Source organism: Mustela putorius, unplaced genomic scaffold (genome assembly GCF_011764305.1).
Source record: "Mustela putorius furo isolate JIRA1106 unplaced genomic scaffold, ASM1176430v1.1 tig00000876_pilon_pilon_pilon, whole genome shotgun sequence".
NCBI classification, from domain to species: domain Eukaryota; kingdom Metazoa; phylum Chordata; class Mammalia; order Carnivora; family Mustelidae; genus Mustela; species Mustela putorius.
The window spans coordinates 4,732,268-4,750,624 of NW_025421506.1; the positions used below are offsets into that span (position 1 = coordinate 4,732,268).

At 41.8% G+C, this 18,357-nt stretch overlaps 1 protein-coding gene and 1 pseudogene across 10 annotated transcripts in view; both read left to right on the forward strand.

Annotated features, from left to right (window-relative positions):
- AOPEP (aminopeptidase O (putative)) overlaps positions 1 to 18,357 on the forward strand; it is a 339,093-nt gene that overhangs the window by 204,721 nt on the left and 116,015 nt on the right. For 7 of the 10 annotated variants that reach the window (XR_006608428.1, XM_013048337.2, XM_004777384.3 and 4 more), the window contains 2 exons: positions 11,705 to 11,807; positions 12,437 to 12,544. Coding sequence is in view for 9 of the 10 variants with exons in the window: in XM_013048337.2 (XP_012903791.1) it covers positions 11,705 to 11,807; positions 12,437 to 12,544 (211 nt within the window). In the remaining variant the exon portion in view is untranslated. Of the gene's footprint in view, positions 1 to 1,223; positions 1,433 to 11,704; positions 11,809 to 12,436; positions 12,545 to 18,357 lie in introns of those variants that run through there. The other 3 variants (XM_004777387.3, XM_004777386.3, XM_045086107.1) reach the window with 3 other exon arrangements.
- Positions 12,821 to 15,362, forward strand: LOC123393593 (annotated as a pseudogene).

Sequence of the window (18,357 nt, forward strand, 5' to 3'; positions counted from 1 at the left end):
AGGTCTTTAATTACATATTTACTGTACACAGTGTTTCATTTTTGCAATTACATTTGGTAGGGGTTTTTAAGTCTAAAAAAACATAAAGAAGAAATAAAACAGTTCATAATCACTGCTTAGTTAAAAGTGCATAACAGGAAAATCCAAACAAATTTAGAAAGATGTACAATTTCATCCCCACCGTTGGAGTCTTTGCCTTAAGATAATCCCTGCTAGCATTTTCTTGTGAATCCTTCTGAAAATTAATTTTTTAAGTATGTACGCATACTTCTGTATTGCCCTGTGTGGTGCTGATTCATTATAACCCCACTTGCCTGTGAAATATTTTCCTTAAAAAATAATTCGAATACCTAAACTGATCTATAATAATTCACTCTTATTTTGCCCTTCCTCTGAGGACATTTCATTCACCTAGCCGGTCCTAGTATGATATACATTACATTCTTGGCTAATGAATGTTAGTTTCCCATTGAGAAAAACTCTCATCCTCAATGAATCCTTCCCCCTAACATGGCCATTTTGTTTGTGTTTTGGCCAATAGTTCTGACCCAGAATGGCTGACCAAAAAATAATGCAGGTATTTGCCTGGACCTGCTACAAAGACCCAAAAGAAGAATATTCTGCTACACTTTAAAATGTACTCTATAAAAAAATGACTTCTTCCTCTTCCCTGTCAGCAGTTGAGGAGAGAAAGAATGGAAAAGAGGGATTATGCGTCCACTCAAGATTGCACTGGAGGTTCTAGCCAAGGCAGTTAGGCAAGAAAGTGAAATAGAAGGCATCCAGCTTGGAAAGGAAGAAGTAAAACTGTCTCTTTTCCTAGATAACATTATGTTATATGCAGGAAATCCTAAGAATCCTCCCTGCAAAAAAACTCTTAGAACTAATCACAAGTTCAGTAAGGTTACAGGATACAAGGTCAATAAATAGAAGTTTGGACAGGTATAAATAATCTGAAAATGAAATCAGGAAAACAAATTCATTTATAATAACATAAAAATAATTAAATACTTAGGAATAAATTTAACACAGAAGTGCAACGCATATACTGGAAACTACAAAACATTGCTAAAAGAAATTAAAGAAGAACCAAATAAATGGAAAAACATCTTGCAGTTCACGAGTTGGAAGACTGAAGATTGATAAAATGACAGTACTCCCTGTACTGACCTATGGAGCCAGTGTCAGAATTTCAGCTGCCTATTTTTTTTTTTTTTTTGCAGAAATGGACAAGCTGATCCTGAAGTTCATACGGAAATTCAAGGGATCCAGAACGAATAGCTAAAATAGTCTTGAAGAATAACAAAGGGTGAGGACTCACCCTTCCCAATTCCAATACTTAGCACAGAACTACAGTAATCACCATAGTGTGATACTGGCATAAGGTCAGACATGTAGACTAATGGAAGAAAATTAAAAGCCTAGAAACAAACTCTTCTTTCTTTTATGGTCAGTTTTTTTTTGATGGGTGCCAAGACCGTTCAGTGAATGAAAGAATAGTCTTTTCAACAAATGGCCATGGGACAACTGGATATCCACATACAGAAGAATGAAGTTAGACCTTCTGCTTCATGCCACATACAAAAACCAACTCAACATGGATCAAAGACCCACATATAAGAGTGGAAACTATAAAACTGTTAGACAAAAATCATAGGTATGAGTCTTCATGGCCTTTGGAATAGGCACCAGTTTCTTAAACCTAAGTACAAATGACCAAAAGGGGAAAAAAAATCAATAAGTTGGCCTTCATCAAAATTAAAAACTTCTGTGTTTCAAAGGGTTCCATCAAGAAAGTGAAAAGACAGCCCACAGAATGGGAGAAAATATTTGCAAATCATATATCTGAGGAGACTTGTATACAGGATACATGAAAAACTCTTAGAGTTCAGTAATAAACAGACAAATAACTCAATTGGGTAAGGGGAGAAAAAATGGGAAAAGGATCTAAATAGACATTGGAAAAAATGAATGGAATTGAATGTCAGGGGTATGGGGCCTTTTTTCTGGGGTGATGAAAATGTTCTGCTGTTGGGCACTGGTGATAGGATGGAGATGGGAACCTTATGAGGATACTAAAACCAGTGAATTGTACTTTTTAAAAAAATGACGAATTTTATGATAATGTGAATTACATCTTAATTTTTTTTAAAAAAGAGGGATCTATGGAAATCATTGGATATTTTATAACATCTCATAAAATCATCGCAGCTTTAGCAGGGTCGGTTAGCAATGCCTGAAGGAGAGACGGAAGGTGAAATTATGGCAGGAGGCAGCTGGTGTCCTCAAGGCACTGGGTGGGACTCAAGGCACCATTTCTAGCACTGGAGGCCTGGAAGACATCTCCACAGTGTCTGTGGTGTAACCACGCACCTAGAGATGATTCACTTCCAAGAAAGCATCCCTCAAGCACAAGTATATATGCATGGGTGTGTGTATGTGTGTGTGTGTGTTTCCACTACATGCTCTACCTCCCATTTTTCTCTTAATAATACAATCCTCACTGTTGTTCTGTTATCAACACATGTAGGTTTTTTCTGAATGTTCCACCACTCACTACGTAACTACCTGTTAACTCTTGGACATCTTAGCGATTTCTGTGTTTAGCTTTTCCAAACAATGCTCTGGTGAATGGTCTTACTGTTACTGCACAGCCTGTTAAATAGAAGACTTAAATCGTACACTGTTGCCCATGAGACTGGATAGAGAGCTGTTCTCCCAACTACTCACCCTGTTTTCTATCCTGGTAGGTGTGGGGCTGCAAAGCCAGGCAAGGCTCCACCCCCTGTGGCTTCCAGTCCCTAGTGCCGTGCCATCCTCTGCCCAGGAGGGAAAAGTCCTTCCTCAGTTCCCACAGACCATCTGCTCCTCTTGGATTCATGAGACGAGCCCTTCCGCTGCCTCAGCATACAGCACCACACGTGCTGTTTGTGTACAAAAAATGCCTCTGGCCTCCCTTAAAGATGAAGCTGGTGTTAGTCTCATTTGCCTCCTTCCAGGAGGAATCATGGGGTTTTTCAGAGAAGTACCAAAAAGTTTTCTCTTGCTCCCTTTTCTCCAAGTTCTTTGTATTCCTGTGTTCTGAAAGTGTGTGGCCGACTGACAGCTTGCGATTTGTTATGATCCCCCTTGCCCTTTTAACCTGGCTTATGAGGATGCACGCTCAGGCTTACCGCATATGCTCCTCTCCTTCACCACCACCCCCCCAGACTACAACACTGGAAACAGGATAAGGGAGGCAGTAAGAACTGCTTGAATCCTATATTCTTAGGCTCAATCTCCCTCCGGTTATATGTGGTTGAGTAAACTTCAGTTAAGTTTCCTCTAGTTCATTTAGGTATTTGTTGGTTGGTTGGTTTTAATCAGAGTCACCCTTGATGCTCATTTGGCATGACCAAGGCTGCAGGGCAAACCTACTGACTGCATTGCAGGGGATAATGCTGGCTTACATCTAAATGCTGCTGCAGCTGAGGGGCACCTGGATGGCTCAGTTGATTAAGTGGCTGCCTTTGGCTTGGGTCATTATCCCAGGGTCCTGGGATCGAGGCCCACGTTGGGCTCCCTGCTCAGTGGAGAGCCTGCTTCTCCCTCTCCCTCTGCCTGCCGCTATGCCTACTTGTGGTCTCTCTCTCTCTGTTAAGAAATAAATAAAATCTTTTAAAAAATTGCTGCAGCTGAAGCTACGCTGGGCCATTTTATCTCCAAAATCATAGAATATTAGGGTCAGAAATGACCTTTAAAGTGATTTCACCTAACCTCCCATATCCCTGACAGCCAGCCACCCGGGTTCTACTGAAGATTTCCAGGCCAGTTCTCCCTGTTCTAGAAAGCAGCAGATTCCCTGTTGGGTACATCATCTTACAGGGGCTTTCCTTGGACTGGGCTGCCCTGCCACCCTATAACACCCTCCAGATCATCTCCTTTACCTCCCGAGTTGCATGGGATTTGCCTTGTTCTGCCCCAAACAAATCCACATATTTGAAGACCGTGGTCTTTCCTTTCCTGGTCACTAGGTCACAAGTTTTGAAAATTCATTGTACATAACACAAGGTTGGGAGAACCCTCCTCCTTGGGTTTGGTCCTTTGTTGTCTTTGTTGACAGTGGCCTTCTCCAATTGTGACACCTAGACTGAACACAGCACACAGTTTGAGGTTCAGCCTGTGAAGAATGCAGTGGGACTGTTACTGCTTCTCTTATATGGCTGTACCAGAAAAGAATGGACCAGCACCAGTTAAGTTGGGTTCGCTCACACATACAACCATATTTCATTTTTTAAACCACTATGATCTACCTTCTCATTGTGGTCTTACTATCCCAACCCCTCGCCTTTTTCTCTCTTTAGTAACATTCACTGAGTGGTTCCAATGTGCCAAACACTGTTCCAAGCAGTCTATATACGTTATCTCATTCAGTCCTCAAAATGGCCCCATGAGATTGGTATTGGCCATCTTCCTTCCCGTGTGATAGATGAGGAGACCAGTATTAAGCATTGGGCCCCGTTTCCACAGCTAGTAAGTGGCAAGCTGGGATGAAAGTAGAGGAAAGTCTGGCTCCAGAGCCCAGTCTTGACCTCTGCTCTGCTCGCTGTCTGACCCCCTCCCAGCAGTCCTTCCCGCTACCTTCTCATTGCTCCTGTTGAGCCCATCTACCAGTGTGGTTATTATTTTGGAAGCCACATCAATCACCTCTAGCTGTATGCTGAGTTTACAGACAATTTAATATATTAAATCTTCTTCATAGGCCAAGGTTAGTATTTTTAAAACCTCTGTCCTTATTAACAATTGTCATATTAATTTTCGATCTTCATTTCAGCCTGTGCTTGCTGTTCTTGACCTGGATGCTGTCAGTCAACCAGCTAGACTCCCCAGCTTGGACTGAAATGCAAATCTGTTACACCAGAACATCATGATTCTTTGGGCTCAGCCCTAAGTACTGCTCCATCCTGGTTCTAGCAAGTAATTAATCAACAGCCTACAAATCATGAAACAACCACCAGACACTTACCACTTCTACATCCATTCTGCTAGCTGCCTGTAAAAGTCTGGGTGCATGATATCCACAGTGAATTTCTGGATGTGGCCTTTTAGATCTTATGCTAACTCCTATAGTTCATCATCTTCTGTTCTAAGCACTCATGAGCTGTCTGTTTAATAATTCAGTCTCAAATTTTGCCTTCTCTCCTCTTATACCCTCTTCCTTGGCAAATCAGAAGAGCATTTGTCTGTCCCCACCAGTCCCTTCCCCATTGTCTCCATGACGGTACTCCCAGAGGTCTGTATTGCCGGTGGAAGCTTTCAGAGCTGTGGCAGGTCGGAACTCTGGAAGGGAGTCCCCTTGCCCTGTCCCAGGTATCAGTTCCCACAGTACAATGCTCGCTCCGCCATATACATCATTCTCCCTAGCGGGAAGGTTGGAGCAATGTCGGAGTCAGGTAGTTATGTTGGTTCTATCACCTCTTAACAGCTGGTCTTCTTTATGCTCTGAACATGGTTTTTAAAGCCCCTTTCATTGTCCTGGACATTCTCCATTAGCATCAGCTCATTTTGACTTTTCACCTTCTTGGCAAGGATTTTACAGCTTCTGGGCTCTTGTATTCATCTTTGGGTTTTTGGTTTTTGTTTTTTTCTTTCTCCAGGATAACCCGCCCTCCCCCCCCGCCCCCGCTTCCATCTTTTGAACATGTTCTCTGAAAATTCACCTTATGGAAACATCCTGCACAGTCATAGTGGGGTCTGTGCCCTCCATTTTCTTCTCATCTCCTTTGAAAACATGTCCAGATTCTCCCTTGCTATGTTGAATATGGTAATATATAACTCAGATCATTGTATTCATCTGTTCTTTGTTTTTTCTCTGGGATTATGTTTCTTAGGAATATCTGATTTATGACCACTCAAAACCTGAGGACTGTTTTGGTTTTGTACTGATTCTCATTACCTCCTGCTTTTCTGAATTTCATCTTTCACATTCCTACCCTGCTTATCAAAATATGTGGATTGTTTGTGTTTTCTACAGTTCTGCTAACTACAGAATCTTTCCTTGTCATCTTCTTCAGCAACTGACATCTCCAACCACTGGCTCCTTTCACCGTCAGGGGACAGAATATACCGTTGTCACTTTCCTCTGGCTCCTCGGAGGGAAGCCTCCTTCTGTCTTATATCATCTCAGCAATTGCCTTTTTCAACACCAGAGCAATACCTGCTGTGTTGGCGACAGGATAATGGTCCCTGACGGGGAAGAAGCTTCAGGCTGGGTAACTGTTAAATCCATTGTGAAAAGCACACAGATAATCAAACTTGCCAGACAGTAGCCCTGACATGATACAACGTCATTCGTTAAAGGTGTGCATGACTATCTGTGCTTCTCTCTGGTAGTCAGGTCGGTGGCAAGGAGGCATATTTTATAGAGGGGAACATTGTTGCAAGAACTAATGGAGGATATAAGATTCCTGTACTTCGAATCATTCCGCCTTCCTTTTCTTTCTTTCTTTTTTTTTTTTATACCCAGAAATATGTAGTATAATCTTCACACAGAGTGGTGTGGACTGTGGGCATGTGTGTCAGGAATCTGACCACACCTTGCTCTCTAGAACTTTAGGCGACACCTGAAATTTGTTCTTTCTTTCTGTTTGTTTTCTGATGATTCAGCAAGGAGCAGCTTAAAAGACCAACACCTGAAGGGTTTAAACTCAAAGTTCAGTTTCACAAAGAAAGCCGGAATGGCTCATGTATGTGCCACGTCTTCTTTAAAATACTTATTTTGGAATGATTTTAGGCTAACAAGAAATTACTAAAATAAGAGGTCCTGTATACTCTTTGCCCAGCTTCCCGTGAGAATAGGTAGTGCCGCAGAGTGAGGTCTTGTGAATGGTTTCTCCTGTTAGAGGCAGGGTCAGCGGCATTCTCTGAACTCCAGTCAGAATGTGTGATGACCAAAACAGCAGCATATTCATGCTGGGCTTACAAAATGCCAACAGGAGCTCTGGCAAAGCGCTTTTGGATGCCACAGCAGCCTGATGAGGTGTTTTGGTCACGATCACTATCCCCTTTCCACAGACGAAGGATTGGGCTTCATGAAGTTGGGTGTTTCACATGGTACTTAAGTGGCAGAGTCAAGATTCACCCCAAACTCTTAACCAGGGTGTCGGATTGCTTTCCCCATAGGTCTCACCTGTGCACTTAGGGCTCAGCTAAGTACCGTGAGACCCGTTTCTGCACAAGGGTACTACTGAACTTCCTCCGTCGTGGGTGGGGTGAGTGAGGGCCTGCTCCCGGCCCTTCACGCCATGTGCTTCAGCCGTGATTGAGAGACAGACAAGCGTGTTGAATCACTGGAAGGATATTGTCTTGTTCCTTTCTGTCTCATGTCCGGGATGCTTAGTCTCTGGCTCAGGCACTAGAGTAGCGAATTTATAGATGAAGAAATCTCGTGGCTCTCGCTTCTGCTGCCAAGGGGTAGGAGATACAGAATGCTGGCAGATGGCTTGTTGGGGCTGTGGCAGAGCCAAAGGTGTTTGGACCCAAGTGGACACGCCTGAGCACCTTTCTGAGGCATTTTCCCAAATCCCACCTTTGGTGACACTCCTGCAGAGTCAGTCCTTTCTTCGGGAGGTTTGATTCTAAGTCAGATCACTGTGTATCAAATACCACTGCTATCTGACAGCTCTTTCAATGTCCATATTGCTTCTGAGCACAGTGGAAGAGTAAGAAGGCAGGAAGGGAAAGGTCATGCTAATCTTGGTTGTTACAGTTGGTGCCAGGTACAACAGAAACCAGGGGCATTTAAGCACAAACGACCTTGGTAACTTGATCTCTCACATTCCATGTATTCCAGCCACAGGAATAAACACTGGTGTGTAAGTTCAAGAGATGCTTAACACTTTTGTGTTTGCAGAGTGCTTCCAAATGATCTGAGCCTCCTCACATTCTCTGTAGGTAAGGAGCTGAGCTTCGGGGAGGGTAAACAGCTTTTCTCAGTTTCTCCACTTCTATCTGGCACAGCCACTCTGGGGGCCTGGGTCTTGGGGAGGTCTCGGTGTTCAGCAAGGACTTCAGTGTTCCATGAACTCAGGTTCCAGCCTCAACTCTGCCACTAATTAGCTTTGTGGTCTTTTCCACGTCTCACTTTCCAGTGCTTTAAATGGGCATAATCATAGTACCTGCCCCAGCAGGTTCTTAGGAGGGTAGGACAGGATATATGTAGGAAGAGCTTGGCAGAGTACCTGGCACAGGGGAATAACAGGAAGTAGGAGCTGATAGTAATAGTTCAGTTCTTCATCCATTAGGAATGAATCTGGCTATAATTAATAGACTAGTAAAGCAATCTTGACTTAAACAAACGAGAGTTCCTTAGACAATAAAAAGTTGGAAGGCAGCCAGTCTTGGGCTGGCCAGCAGCTGAATGATCATTAAAGACTGCTTACTTTCTTTCATTTGATGGATTCTGGTCTCCATAGTGTAGTGACTTACTGTCTCCTGGTTGCAAGGTGGCTGCTGTGCCTCCATCTACCAATCATACTTCTGTCTATTGTAAGGAAAGCAAAAGCTTTCCCAGAACGCCACCTCAACTGCAGTAAATGTCTGCTTTTGTCTCATTGGCCTGGACCATGTCTTTTGACTATTCATAGCTGCCGAGACACTTGGAAATTGAGCATTTTGCTTTTTAGATTTAATTGTATAAGAGGCAAGAAAGAAGGTAGATGAGAATGGGGCTGAGCCAGGTGTGTCTGCCACAGTTCTTTCTGCCTCTCCTGGCATCATTTAAAATACATACTTAAAAAAAAAAAAACATACTTCACTGGTGCTCAGGTGCTCAGGTGCTCAGAGGGCTTAGTTAATCCTCGTCTTATGTTCATGGTACATGAACAGCAAAGCTCCTTTCCTAGACTAATTCTCTTTTATTCTCACAAAGCATGTACTGCTTTGCATGCATCTATTTTTTCTTAACTTTCTGATCGGAATGTTACATACATAAAGTACATAGGTATTTCTAGATGGCTCAGCAGATTTTTATTCTGTATCCTTGCGAAAGCACCACTGAGATCAATATATAGAACATTCCCAGTGTCTCAGAAACCTTCCTCTTTTTCCCCGCTCTGACAGTACTCACCCCCAAGGATAACCATTATTCTGGTTATTCTGGTCTCTGTCCCCATCAGTCTCTTTTGCCTCTTCATTGACCATAATTATTTAAGTGGAGTCAAACATTGGCATGTAGTCTTTCTGGGCGAGTCAACTGTTTTTGCATGAAGGGGGAATTGATTTGTTTCCTGCTTTGTGTCCGTGCTTTGTCTCTCTGCCTAGACCTGGGATAAGAGGCATCATGAGAGCTGGAGTAGCACAGAAATGGAAGTCACTTTTTTCCCATTCATGGAGTATTTTCCCTCGTAAAAACCACTCCCTTAGATTTCTTATAAAGCTTCCCTGCACACTGCTCTCTCCAGCACAACGCCTACTTTAAAAGGAATCTCTTGGGGACTTGTATATTTGCCTTGGATGCTGTCAGCCTAAAAGAATTTTCTTGAATACTTCTTCATTTGGAGAAGGTGAAAGAAGAAAGTAAGAGAGGGATGCTTTCTGGAAGGACATATTTAGGCAAAGGAGAAAAAAGCACCAACAACAGGCGTCACTAGGAACTTGAGCTAGAAGCCAGCCTTTGGAGCAGAGATTGACGTGGGTCCTCTGTGTCCCTCCCCTTCTGATGGTTTCAGTACAAAGCTTGAGGCATAAGAGGCTCACAGCAAGTCTGTTCCTCTTGGGACTGGGAAAGCTGGTTTGGATTTCGGCTGACCCTGAGAAGCCGTCCTTCTGCCAGGGCTGTGGGTGGTGGGCTTTGCCTGTCAAAGCCAGGGTGGTTTTCTTTAGAAAAACCCTCAGTCCCAGGACACACTGGAGAGCAGGAATAAAGCTGGTGCTTTTCAATGGAGTCTTAAATGAAGATGAAAGAGACTAGTTATCGTTGCAAGTATGGTCATGTATGTAAGTCAAGGATCAAGCACAAAAATGGAAACTATGCAGTTAGCTCTGGTGGCCGGTTGTTGTCTCTGCTTTAGGAATCTGCTGGTCCCGTGCCTTCTTTCTGGTGAGATAACCTAGAATACTCTGCAGAGACCTAATCAGAGGTTCTGGCTTGGCAGCTAGAACATACTGCAAAGGTCCTGACTGGCAAGGTGGGCCATCTTCAGGCACTTCCATTTGGGTCCAGCATCGCCACATGTTGGTATCTGTGACCATATGGAATTAAGTGGATGGGCCACTGAAACCCATTGCCTCTAACATCAGATGAACAACCTTGAATTTAGCAGTATTAATTGCTAAAAAATTTAGACTATCCTAGTAAGTTTATTGAATAATTTTTGTATCTCTGGTCCTTGCTAGGGGCTTTGTATAGTATCTCAGTTATTCCCCACAGGAACTGGGGAGTTGGGTGGGATTATTCCCCGTTTGCACATGAGTAAATTGAGGATAAGAGAATTTATGTAATCTGCCAGTGGGGTTGAGATTCAGCACCAGTTCTCTTGGATTCTGAAGGCCACGTCCTTTCTGACACCACACTACTTTTGAAAAATAAGCTCCCGCCCTTTCTGACGTGCCACCCCGCTGGTCAGCTCTTGCCTCTCCTCACCCCAAATCATACTCTTCAGTCTGTCTGTCCAGTTAATGACTGGTTTTAGAATAGCGGAAACTGTAAACACCTTGTCGCTCATTTAGATTTTCACTAGTTGTACAAGCTTCATTATTACCCAATTATATTTTTTAAAGGAATTTAAAAAAATACTTAAAAGTTATAGGGGCACCTGGGTGGTAGTTGGTTAAGCGTCCGACTCTTGGTTTTGGCTCAGGTCACGATTTCAGGGTCATGAGATTGAGCCCCGAAATCTCACTCTGTGCTCAGCGGGGAGTCTGCTTAAGACTCTCACCTTCTCCCTCTGCCCCTTCCCCCCAGCTCTTCTCTCTCTCTCAAATAAAAAGATAAATCTTAAAAAAGAATACTTACAGCTATAGAGCAAAATGGAAAGCACCCTGACAGGTAAAAGTAGACATTGGTTATAATGCTGACCATGACTCAAAACAAGCTGTGAGACTTGGGTTGCAGATTTATTTCTGTGCGCCTCAATTCCCCTCATTTGTGAGAAGAACAGGTTAAAGTGTATGCTGTCAATGCCTCTACCTGTTCTAAAAACATGGGCCGTTACGACTTTTCTTTTTGCTTTTGATATTCTAAAATGACTTCAGAGTACAAATATTTCTTAAACCTTAACTGCTTAAATGCAAATTGAGAGAAGTGGATAACATTGGGGCTTTCAGAAATTTTTTTTTTAAAAGATATTAGTTCCTTGCCCTTCTGAGTAAAGCTGCATTTTCCATTGCATTTCCCAGTCCATCAGTCCCACTAAAAGAAAAGCCCTTAGGTTCTTAAATAATTCATATTGGAACTCAGATTCCTTGAGGGTCTGGCAGGCTTTCATGTTGGATAAGATGATGTAAAATATTGCCAATAGCCAACCTCAGGTTGCCAACCCAAATATAAATCCCTCCTTGTTTAATATATGAATTTATAATATAAACCATTTTAAATTATACCTGGTACAATTGAATAGACCTCAGACACTGTTGAGCAACTTTGAAAATAAGAAATAAGATGATATTAGGATCTAATTATTGAAAAATGTGCATACTGAAATGAAATTTTACCGCATCATTTTAGACCCAATAAAGAGAAAACTGGGCATGTGAGTGACTCAGGATCTTCTGTCATCAAACATGGGCTCAATCCCGAGAAGGTCTTCATGCAGGTTCATTACTTAAAGGTAAGTGCATCAAAGGGGCAGAAGCCAGTTGTTATGGGAGAACACTGTTCAGGTTATACGTATAAACATATAAATAGGGCTGGGGCACAACAAAGAGACTTTCCACATTGTAATGTCATTTGACTGAGCAGGTATCTGAGAGTCCAATATTTAAAACACTCCATACTCCCAAAATGCTACATGAATACAGTTTCCCGGCCCTGTACTTCCCTTCTCTCTGTTTCATGTCAGTTTTGAAGAGCAGAATCTTGAAATTGCTGTTAGGTTCCAAGTGGACGGCAGGAGGAATAAGGAAATATTTTACGTTGCAAAGGCTTTTCCTGCTAGCTGAGGGAGACAGGAGCTGGGCCCCTCTTCACTTTTGGTCCACAATGGACATCAGGCTTCATGTAAACTGAGGAAAACTGAGATGGTGATACCATTAACAGAAGGGTTGAAAGCAAAATAGTCGTTCCCTAATTTCCAGGTCCAGCCTTACTGGGAAGAATCTGAAGGACAACCCTCTACAGGTCAGGCAGAACATTTTCTATGTGCAAAAAGCACTGGTGGGAGGTTAGAGTTGGCTGCATAGTAAGCAACTTTCTCATGAATACATGATAGACATCCTTTTTTTCCTTCCTTTCTTCTAGGGCTATTTCCTTCTCCGGTTCCTTGCCCAAAGACTTGGAGATGAGACCTATTTTGCATTTTTAAGAAAATTTGTGCACACATTTCATGGGCAGTTGATCCTTTCCCAGGTAATTTGTGAGTCATCATGAGTCCATGATACATAATTGAGGGGTATGTGGCATGTGGGGACTAGTATCAAAAAGTATCAAAAGTATCAAAAAGTAGAGAGAAGTGATGCCTGGGTGGCTCAGTTGGTTGGGCAGCTGCCTCCAGCTCGGGTCATGATCCTGGCATCCTGGGATTGAGTCCCACGTCGGGCTCCTTGCTCGGCAGGGAGCCTGCTTCTCCCTCTGCCTCTGCCTGCCTCTCTGTCTGCCTGTGCTCGCTCTCTCTCCCTTTCTCTCTCTGACAAATAAATAAAATCTTAAAAAAAAAAAAGTAGGGAGATTTATGATTTAATGCACTAAGAAAAGTAGGGAGTTAATGAGGTGAATACAGGGAAGTGTTGTTTCGGGAAGGGGGATCTCTCCCTATAGCTTTGGGACAGACTGTAACCCAAAGCTGTTCTGTGCACAGGGATGTGGATAGTCTCACCTTATGTGACCTTAAAAACAAAAATAATGCAATCCTGCTCTTCCCTCTACCTGGAATGATCTTTGCAAGGTTGTCTTCTTCTTATCCTTTTGTCTTAGCTTGAATACCACAATCTCAGAGTCACCCCTGCTGAACAGATAATGTACCCGCCATGTTATTTTTGCCCTTTGCCCTTTTCATTGCCTTCATTGTCATTGCCATGATTCGTAATTATATTGTCATTGGTGGATCCATTTGTTCTTTTTCTATCTCCTCCATTCTATGCATGAGCTCAACAAGGTCAGACCATGCTCTTTATCTCACCCCCAATATACAATTGACATACCGTATGTGCGGCATACATATTTGGTGAACGAATTGATTAATAACAAGATACACTGAAATATTCAGACAGCCTGGCCCCCAAACTATCAGAGAGAGACAGTCAGCTTATACTGATGTCGGGCCAAGCTGCACATAGTGAGAAAGTTCTCAAAGAGAGAGAGGCTCTGAAAACAGTGCAGAGAATAGAGGATGCAGCCTCAACACAGATTGGTCCACTGGGTGTTCTTGACATTTGACAGTGGTGCTCATACAGTTTTAAAGTCGTGTTGTCCACAGTGTTAGATGTGATGTATGGGTGTGTACAGTCTGAATACATACAGTGGGAGTAGCATGAGTATAACAAGACGGTTCCTTGCCCCTACATTCTTTTTTTCTTTTGGTTGGGGGTAAAGGGGGAACATTCCTAAACATATATTTGGAAAGGCATTTTGAAAATAGGCTCAGAAGTTTTACATGCTTAGGGACCAATTAGCCCAAACTCCCACTGGCTAAAACCGCTGCACACTGAGCTACTGCAATGTTAAATGAGCACGTTGCCCGTCCCTTGACTTCTGAGGTGCTGATGTCAACTTCCCGTTGGAACACTTAGTGCCCTGTCTACCAGGTTGCTCAGGTTTTCTTTTGTTTATCTTTTCTGAACAGCAGATTTATTGGTTTTTCATGACAGCTTTATGGAGATAGAATCCATATGCCATAAATTTCACCCTTTTAAAGTGTACAAGCCAGTGGTTTCAGTATATGCATGAGGTTGTGCAACCCTCACCACTCTGCCATTTTCAGAATATTTTCATCAGTCCCACAAGAAGCCTCATACCCATTAGGTGTCACTGCCCCACTTCTACCCTCCACCCCCACCCCAGCTCCAGACAACTGCAAACCTACCATCTGTCTCTCTGGGTTCGCCTCTTCTGGACATTCCACATAAACAGAATCATAGAATACGTGACCTTCCGTGATGGATTCTCTTATGTAGCACAGTGTGCTCTGGGTTCATGTGGTAGCACAGAGCAACACTTCATTCCTTTATTTTGAATTTTACTTTTTAAACTTTGGTAAAACATATGTAACAAAACTTACCATTTTAACCACTGTAAAATGTAAAGGTCAGCACATTAACTACATTCACATTGTTGTGCAACAGTCAGCACAAAGCATCTCTAGAATGTTTTAATCTTCCCAGACTGAAACTCGGATCCATTAAATGATAACTCCACCTTGTTTCCTTCTCCCCCAGCCCCTGGCAACCATCGCTCTACTTTCTGTCTCTAGGAGTTTGACTGCTCCAGATACCTCATATAAGTGGAATCGAACAATATTTGTCCTTTTGTGACCTTTTGTGACTACTGGCAAGGTTCATCCATGGTGCAGCACATGTCAGAATTGCCTTCCTTTTTAAGATTGAATATTCCGGTCCTCTCTGCACTGGGAACAGCTCTCCTGCTACTGCCCCTCATTCCCTGAAAATGTCAACCTGTGCAGTGCTCTTCTCCACCTCTTCTTGGTCAGGAGCACCTCTCAGCTGTTGAGCTGATAACTGTCTGCAGTGGTGCTAAAACCACCCAGGACACTGAGAGATGAGAGCCTCAGCAGCCTGGCAGCCCCACATTCCCTGACCTTACTTATTTCTAGCTGCAACTTCTGCATTTCAAGGGACATCTGCTGTGGCCAAGTTTATTGGGGCTGGGGCTGCCATGGTAGGGGTGGCTAGCTCTGGGGCTGGAAATGGGACTGTGTTTGAGATTCCTGGCATCATTGGTTATGCCAGGAATCTCTCTCTGAAATAACAGATCTTCTACACCATTCTTGGCTTTGCCCTCTTGGACACCATGGGGCTCTTTGGCCTGATGGTGGCCTTTCTCATCCTCTTCGCCATGTTAAGGAGCCGTGTCCACCTCCCATAGGTCTTTCTACTGTGTCTCATCTGCCCTGTATGTTCCTTTTCCTATACCTCTCCAGACAGCCTGGGGAAAGTGGTTGGCTCAGGGTTGGACAGATAAAAAACAAATAAATACTGTATTAATAAGAAAAGAAAAGAAAAACTGAATATTTCATTGTCTTTATGGACATTGCCACATTTTTTTTTTTGTTTATCCATTCATCCATTGATGAATGCTTAGGTAATTTACACCTCCTGGCTGTTGTCAGTAATGCTGCTCTGAACATTCATGTACAAATACCTGTTTGAGTTTCTGCCTTCTAGTCTTTTTTTTTTTTTTTTTTTTCAATTTGAAGATCTTACCGGTTTTATTAAGATTCCTGAATCAGGCAGAATCCCATCTAGAAAGCAGAGGGGAGCTGGAAGGAGCTGTACACAATGGAAGGTTGTTGTTGTTGTTGTTTTGAGTAGTATAAAACAGTGATTCTTTTTCTTTTTTTTTTTAATTTTTTATTTTTTATAAACATATATTTTTATCCCCAGGGGTACAGGTCTGTGAATCACCAGGTTTACACACTTCATAGCACTCACCAAAGCCCATACCCTCCCCAATGTCCATAATCCCACCCCCTTCTCCCAACCCCCCTCCCCCCAGCAGCCCTCAGTTTGTTTTGTGAGATTAAGAGTCACTTATGGTTTGTCTCCCTCCCAATTCCATCTTGTTTCATTGATTCTTCTTCTACCCACTTAAGCCCCCATGTTGCATCACCACTTCCTCATATCAGGGAGATCATATGATAGTTGTCTTTCTCTGCTTGACTTATTACGCTCTAGTTCCATCCATGTTGTCACAAATGGCAAGATTTCATTTCTTTTGATGGCTGCATAGTATTCCATTGTGTATATATACCACATCTTCTTTATCCATTCATCTGTTGATGGACATCTAGGTTCTTTCCATAGTTTGGCTATTGTGGACATTGCTGCTATAAACATTCAGGTGCACGTGCCCCTTTGGATCCCTACGTTAGTATCTTTAGGGTAAATACCCAGTAGTGCAATTGCTGGGTCATAGGGCAGTTCTATTTTCAACTTTTTGAGGAACCTCCATGCTGTTTTCCAGAGTGGCTGCCTTCTAGTCTTTTAATTGTATTTGAGGAACTGCCATACTGTTTTCCACAGTGACTGCACCATTTCACATTCTCACCAGCAGTGCACAAGAGTTACTATTTTTTCACATCCTTACCAACAGTTGTTTTTTTAATATTAGCCATCCTTGTGGGTGTGAAGTGGTATCTCACTGTGGTTTTAATTTGCATTTCTCTGATAGCTAATGATGTGGAGCATTTTTTTTTTTTTTTTAAAGTAGGCTCCACACCCAATACTTGAACTCATAACCCTGAGATCAAAGAAACTCAGGTTTGGGGCTGCCTGGATGGCTCAGTGGGTTAAGCCTCTGCCTTCAGCTCAGGTCATGATCTCAGGGTCCTGGGATCGAGTACCGCATTGGGCTCTCTGCTGGGTAGGGAGCCTGCTTCCTCCTCCCTCTCTCTCTCTCTCTCCCTCTCTGCCTACTTGTGATCTCTCTCTGTCAAATAAATAAAATCTTTAAAAAAAAAAAAAAAAAAGAGAGAGAGACTCAGATTCCACCGACCTACCAAGCCAGCCAAGGTGCCTGAGTGTTGAACATCTCTTCATGTGTTCATTGGCTTTTTATATATCTTCTTTGGAGAAATGTCTGCTTAGCTCCTTTACCAATTTTTTATTTGGGTTGTCTTTTATTTTTGAGTTGTAAGAGTACTTTATATGTTGCAGATTAAGGTCCCCTATCAAATATATGATTTGCAAATATTTTTTCTCATTTTATGGGTTGTCTTTTTATTTGATAATGCCCTTTGTGACACAAAAGTTTTTAATTTTGATAAAGTTCAATTTATCTTTTTTTATCCTTGGTTGCTTATATGTTAGCTATCTTATGTAAGAAAACATTGCCTAATTGAAAGTTTTCTTCTAAGTGTTTTATAGCTTTAGCTCTTATATTTAGGTCTCTTATCCATTTGAGTTCATTTTTGTATACGGGGTGAGGTAGGGATCTAACTCCATTCATTCATGTGAATGAATATTCAGTTGTCTCATGACCATTTGTTGAAAGATTATTCTTTCCTTCCATTGAAGTGTCTTGGAATTCTTGTTGAAAATCAATTGACCATAAATGTAAGAGTTTATTTCTGGACTCTTAATTCTGTTCCATCAATCTGTATTTTTGCAGGTACCACAGTAAGTTTGGAAATTATTGCTCTTCAACTGACACACACTCATTATAAAAGTTCAAGCAATACATAAAAGTACAAAGAAAAATGTGAAATGCTACTTAAAATCCCACCACCTGTAAATACCCATAATTAATATTAGGTGAACTTCATTCCAGAAATTACACTATTCTCTCTCTTTCTGTATATTTCATGGTAGGTATACATGCATCTGTATGTTAATGTGTACATGCATGTAATGATACAAAGGTATATGTAGAAGTAATTTTATAAAGGTAGTATTATATTATATGTGCATAGTCAAGAAAGATGATTACAAAAAATTACTTTTTTTTTTCCTCTTTAGCTATTTATTTCATTTGTAGAATGGAATAAATTTTTAGTTTTATTCACTTCTGCAAAAGTTTGGGAAATTAGCAGTTATGTACTTCTACTACTTTTCCCCCAATTCAAAATTTTTCATAATTAAATATTTTTATATAGTTAAGGTTTATATCATTTGTTATATGTGCTGTAATCATACTTTTCATACTTGTATAGACTTAGCTCCGGATTTAAAGGACTTTGATTCACCACCAGTCATTTTGCCATGCTTCTGTATTCATGAATGCTTTATTTTGATTCCACTTTATGTTGGCCGAGTTTTGTTATCAAACTGATGTTCAAGTTGCAGACTCACTGCTTTTGTGATTTTTGAACTCTTATGTGCTTGAGAATGTTTATCGGTTGCCTTTATATTTGAATCACAGACTGGCTAGGTATAATATTCTCTGGTCACATTTTCATTTCCTCGGAACTTTGTGGCTATTGGTTAACTGCCTTCTGATTAATAATGATGTAGAAACTTTAAAAAAAAACAAACCAACATTTTATTTAT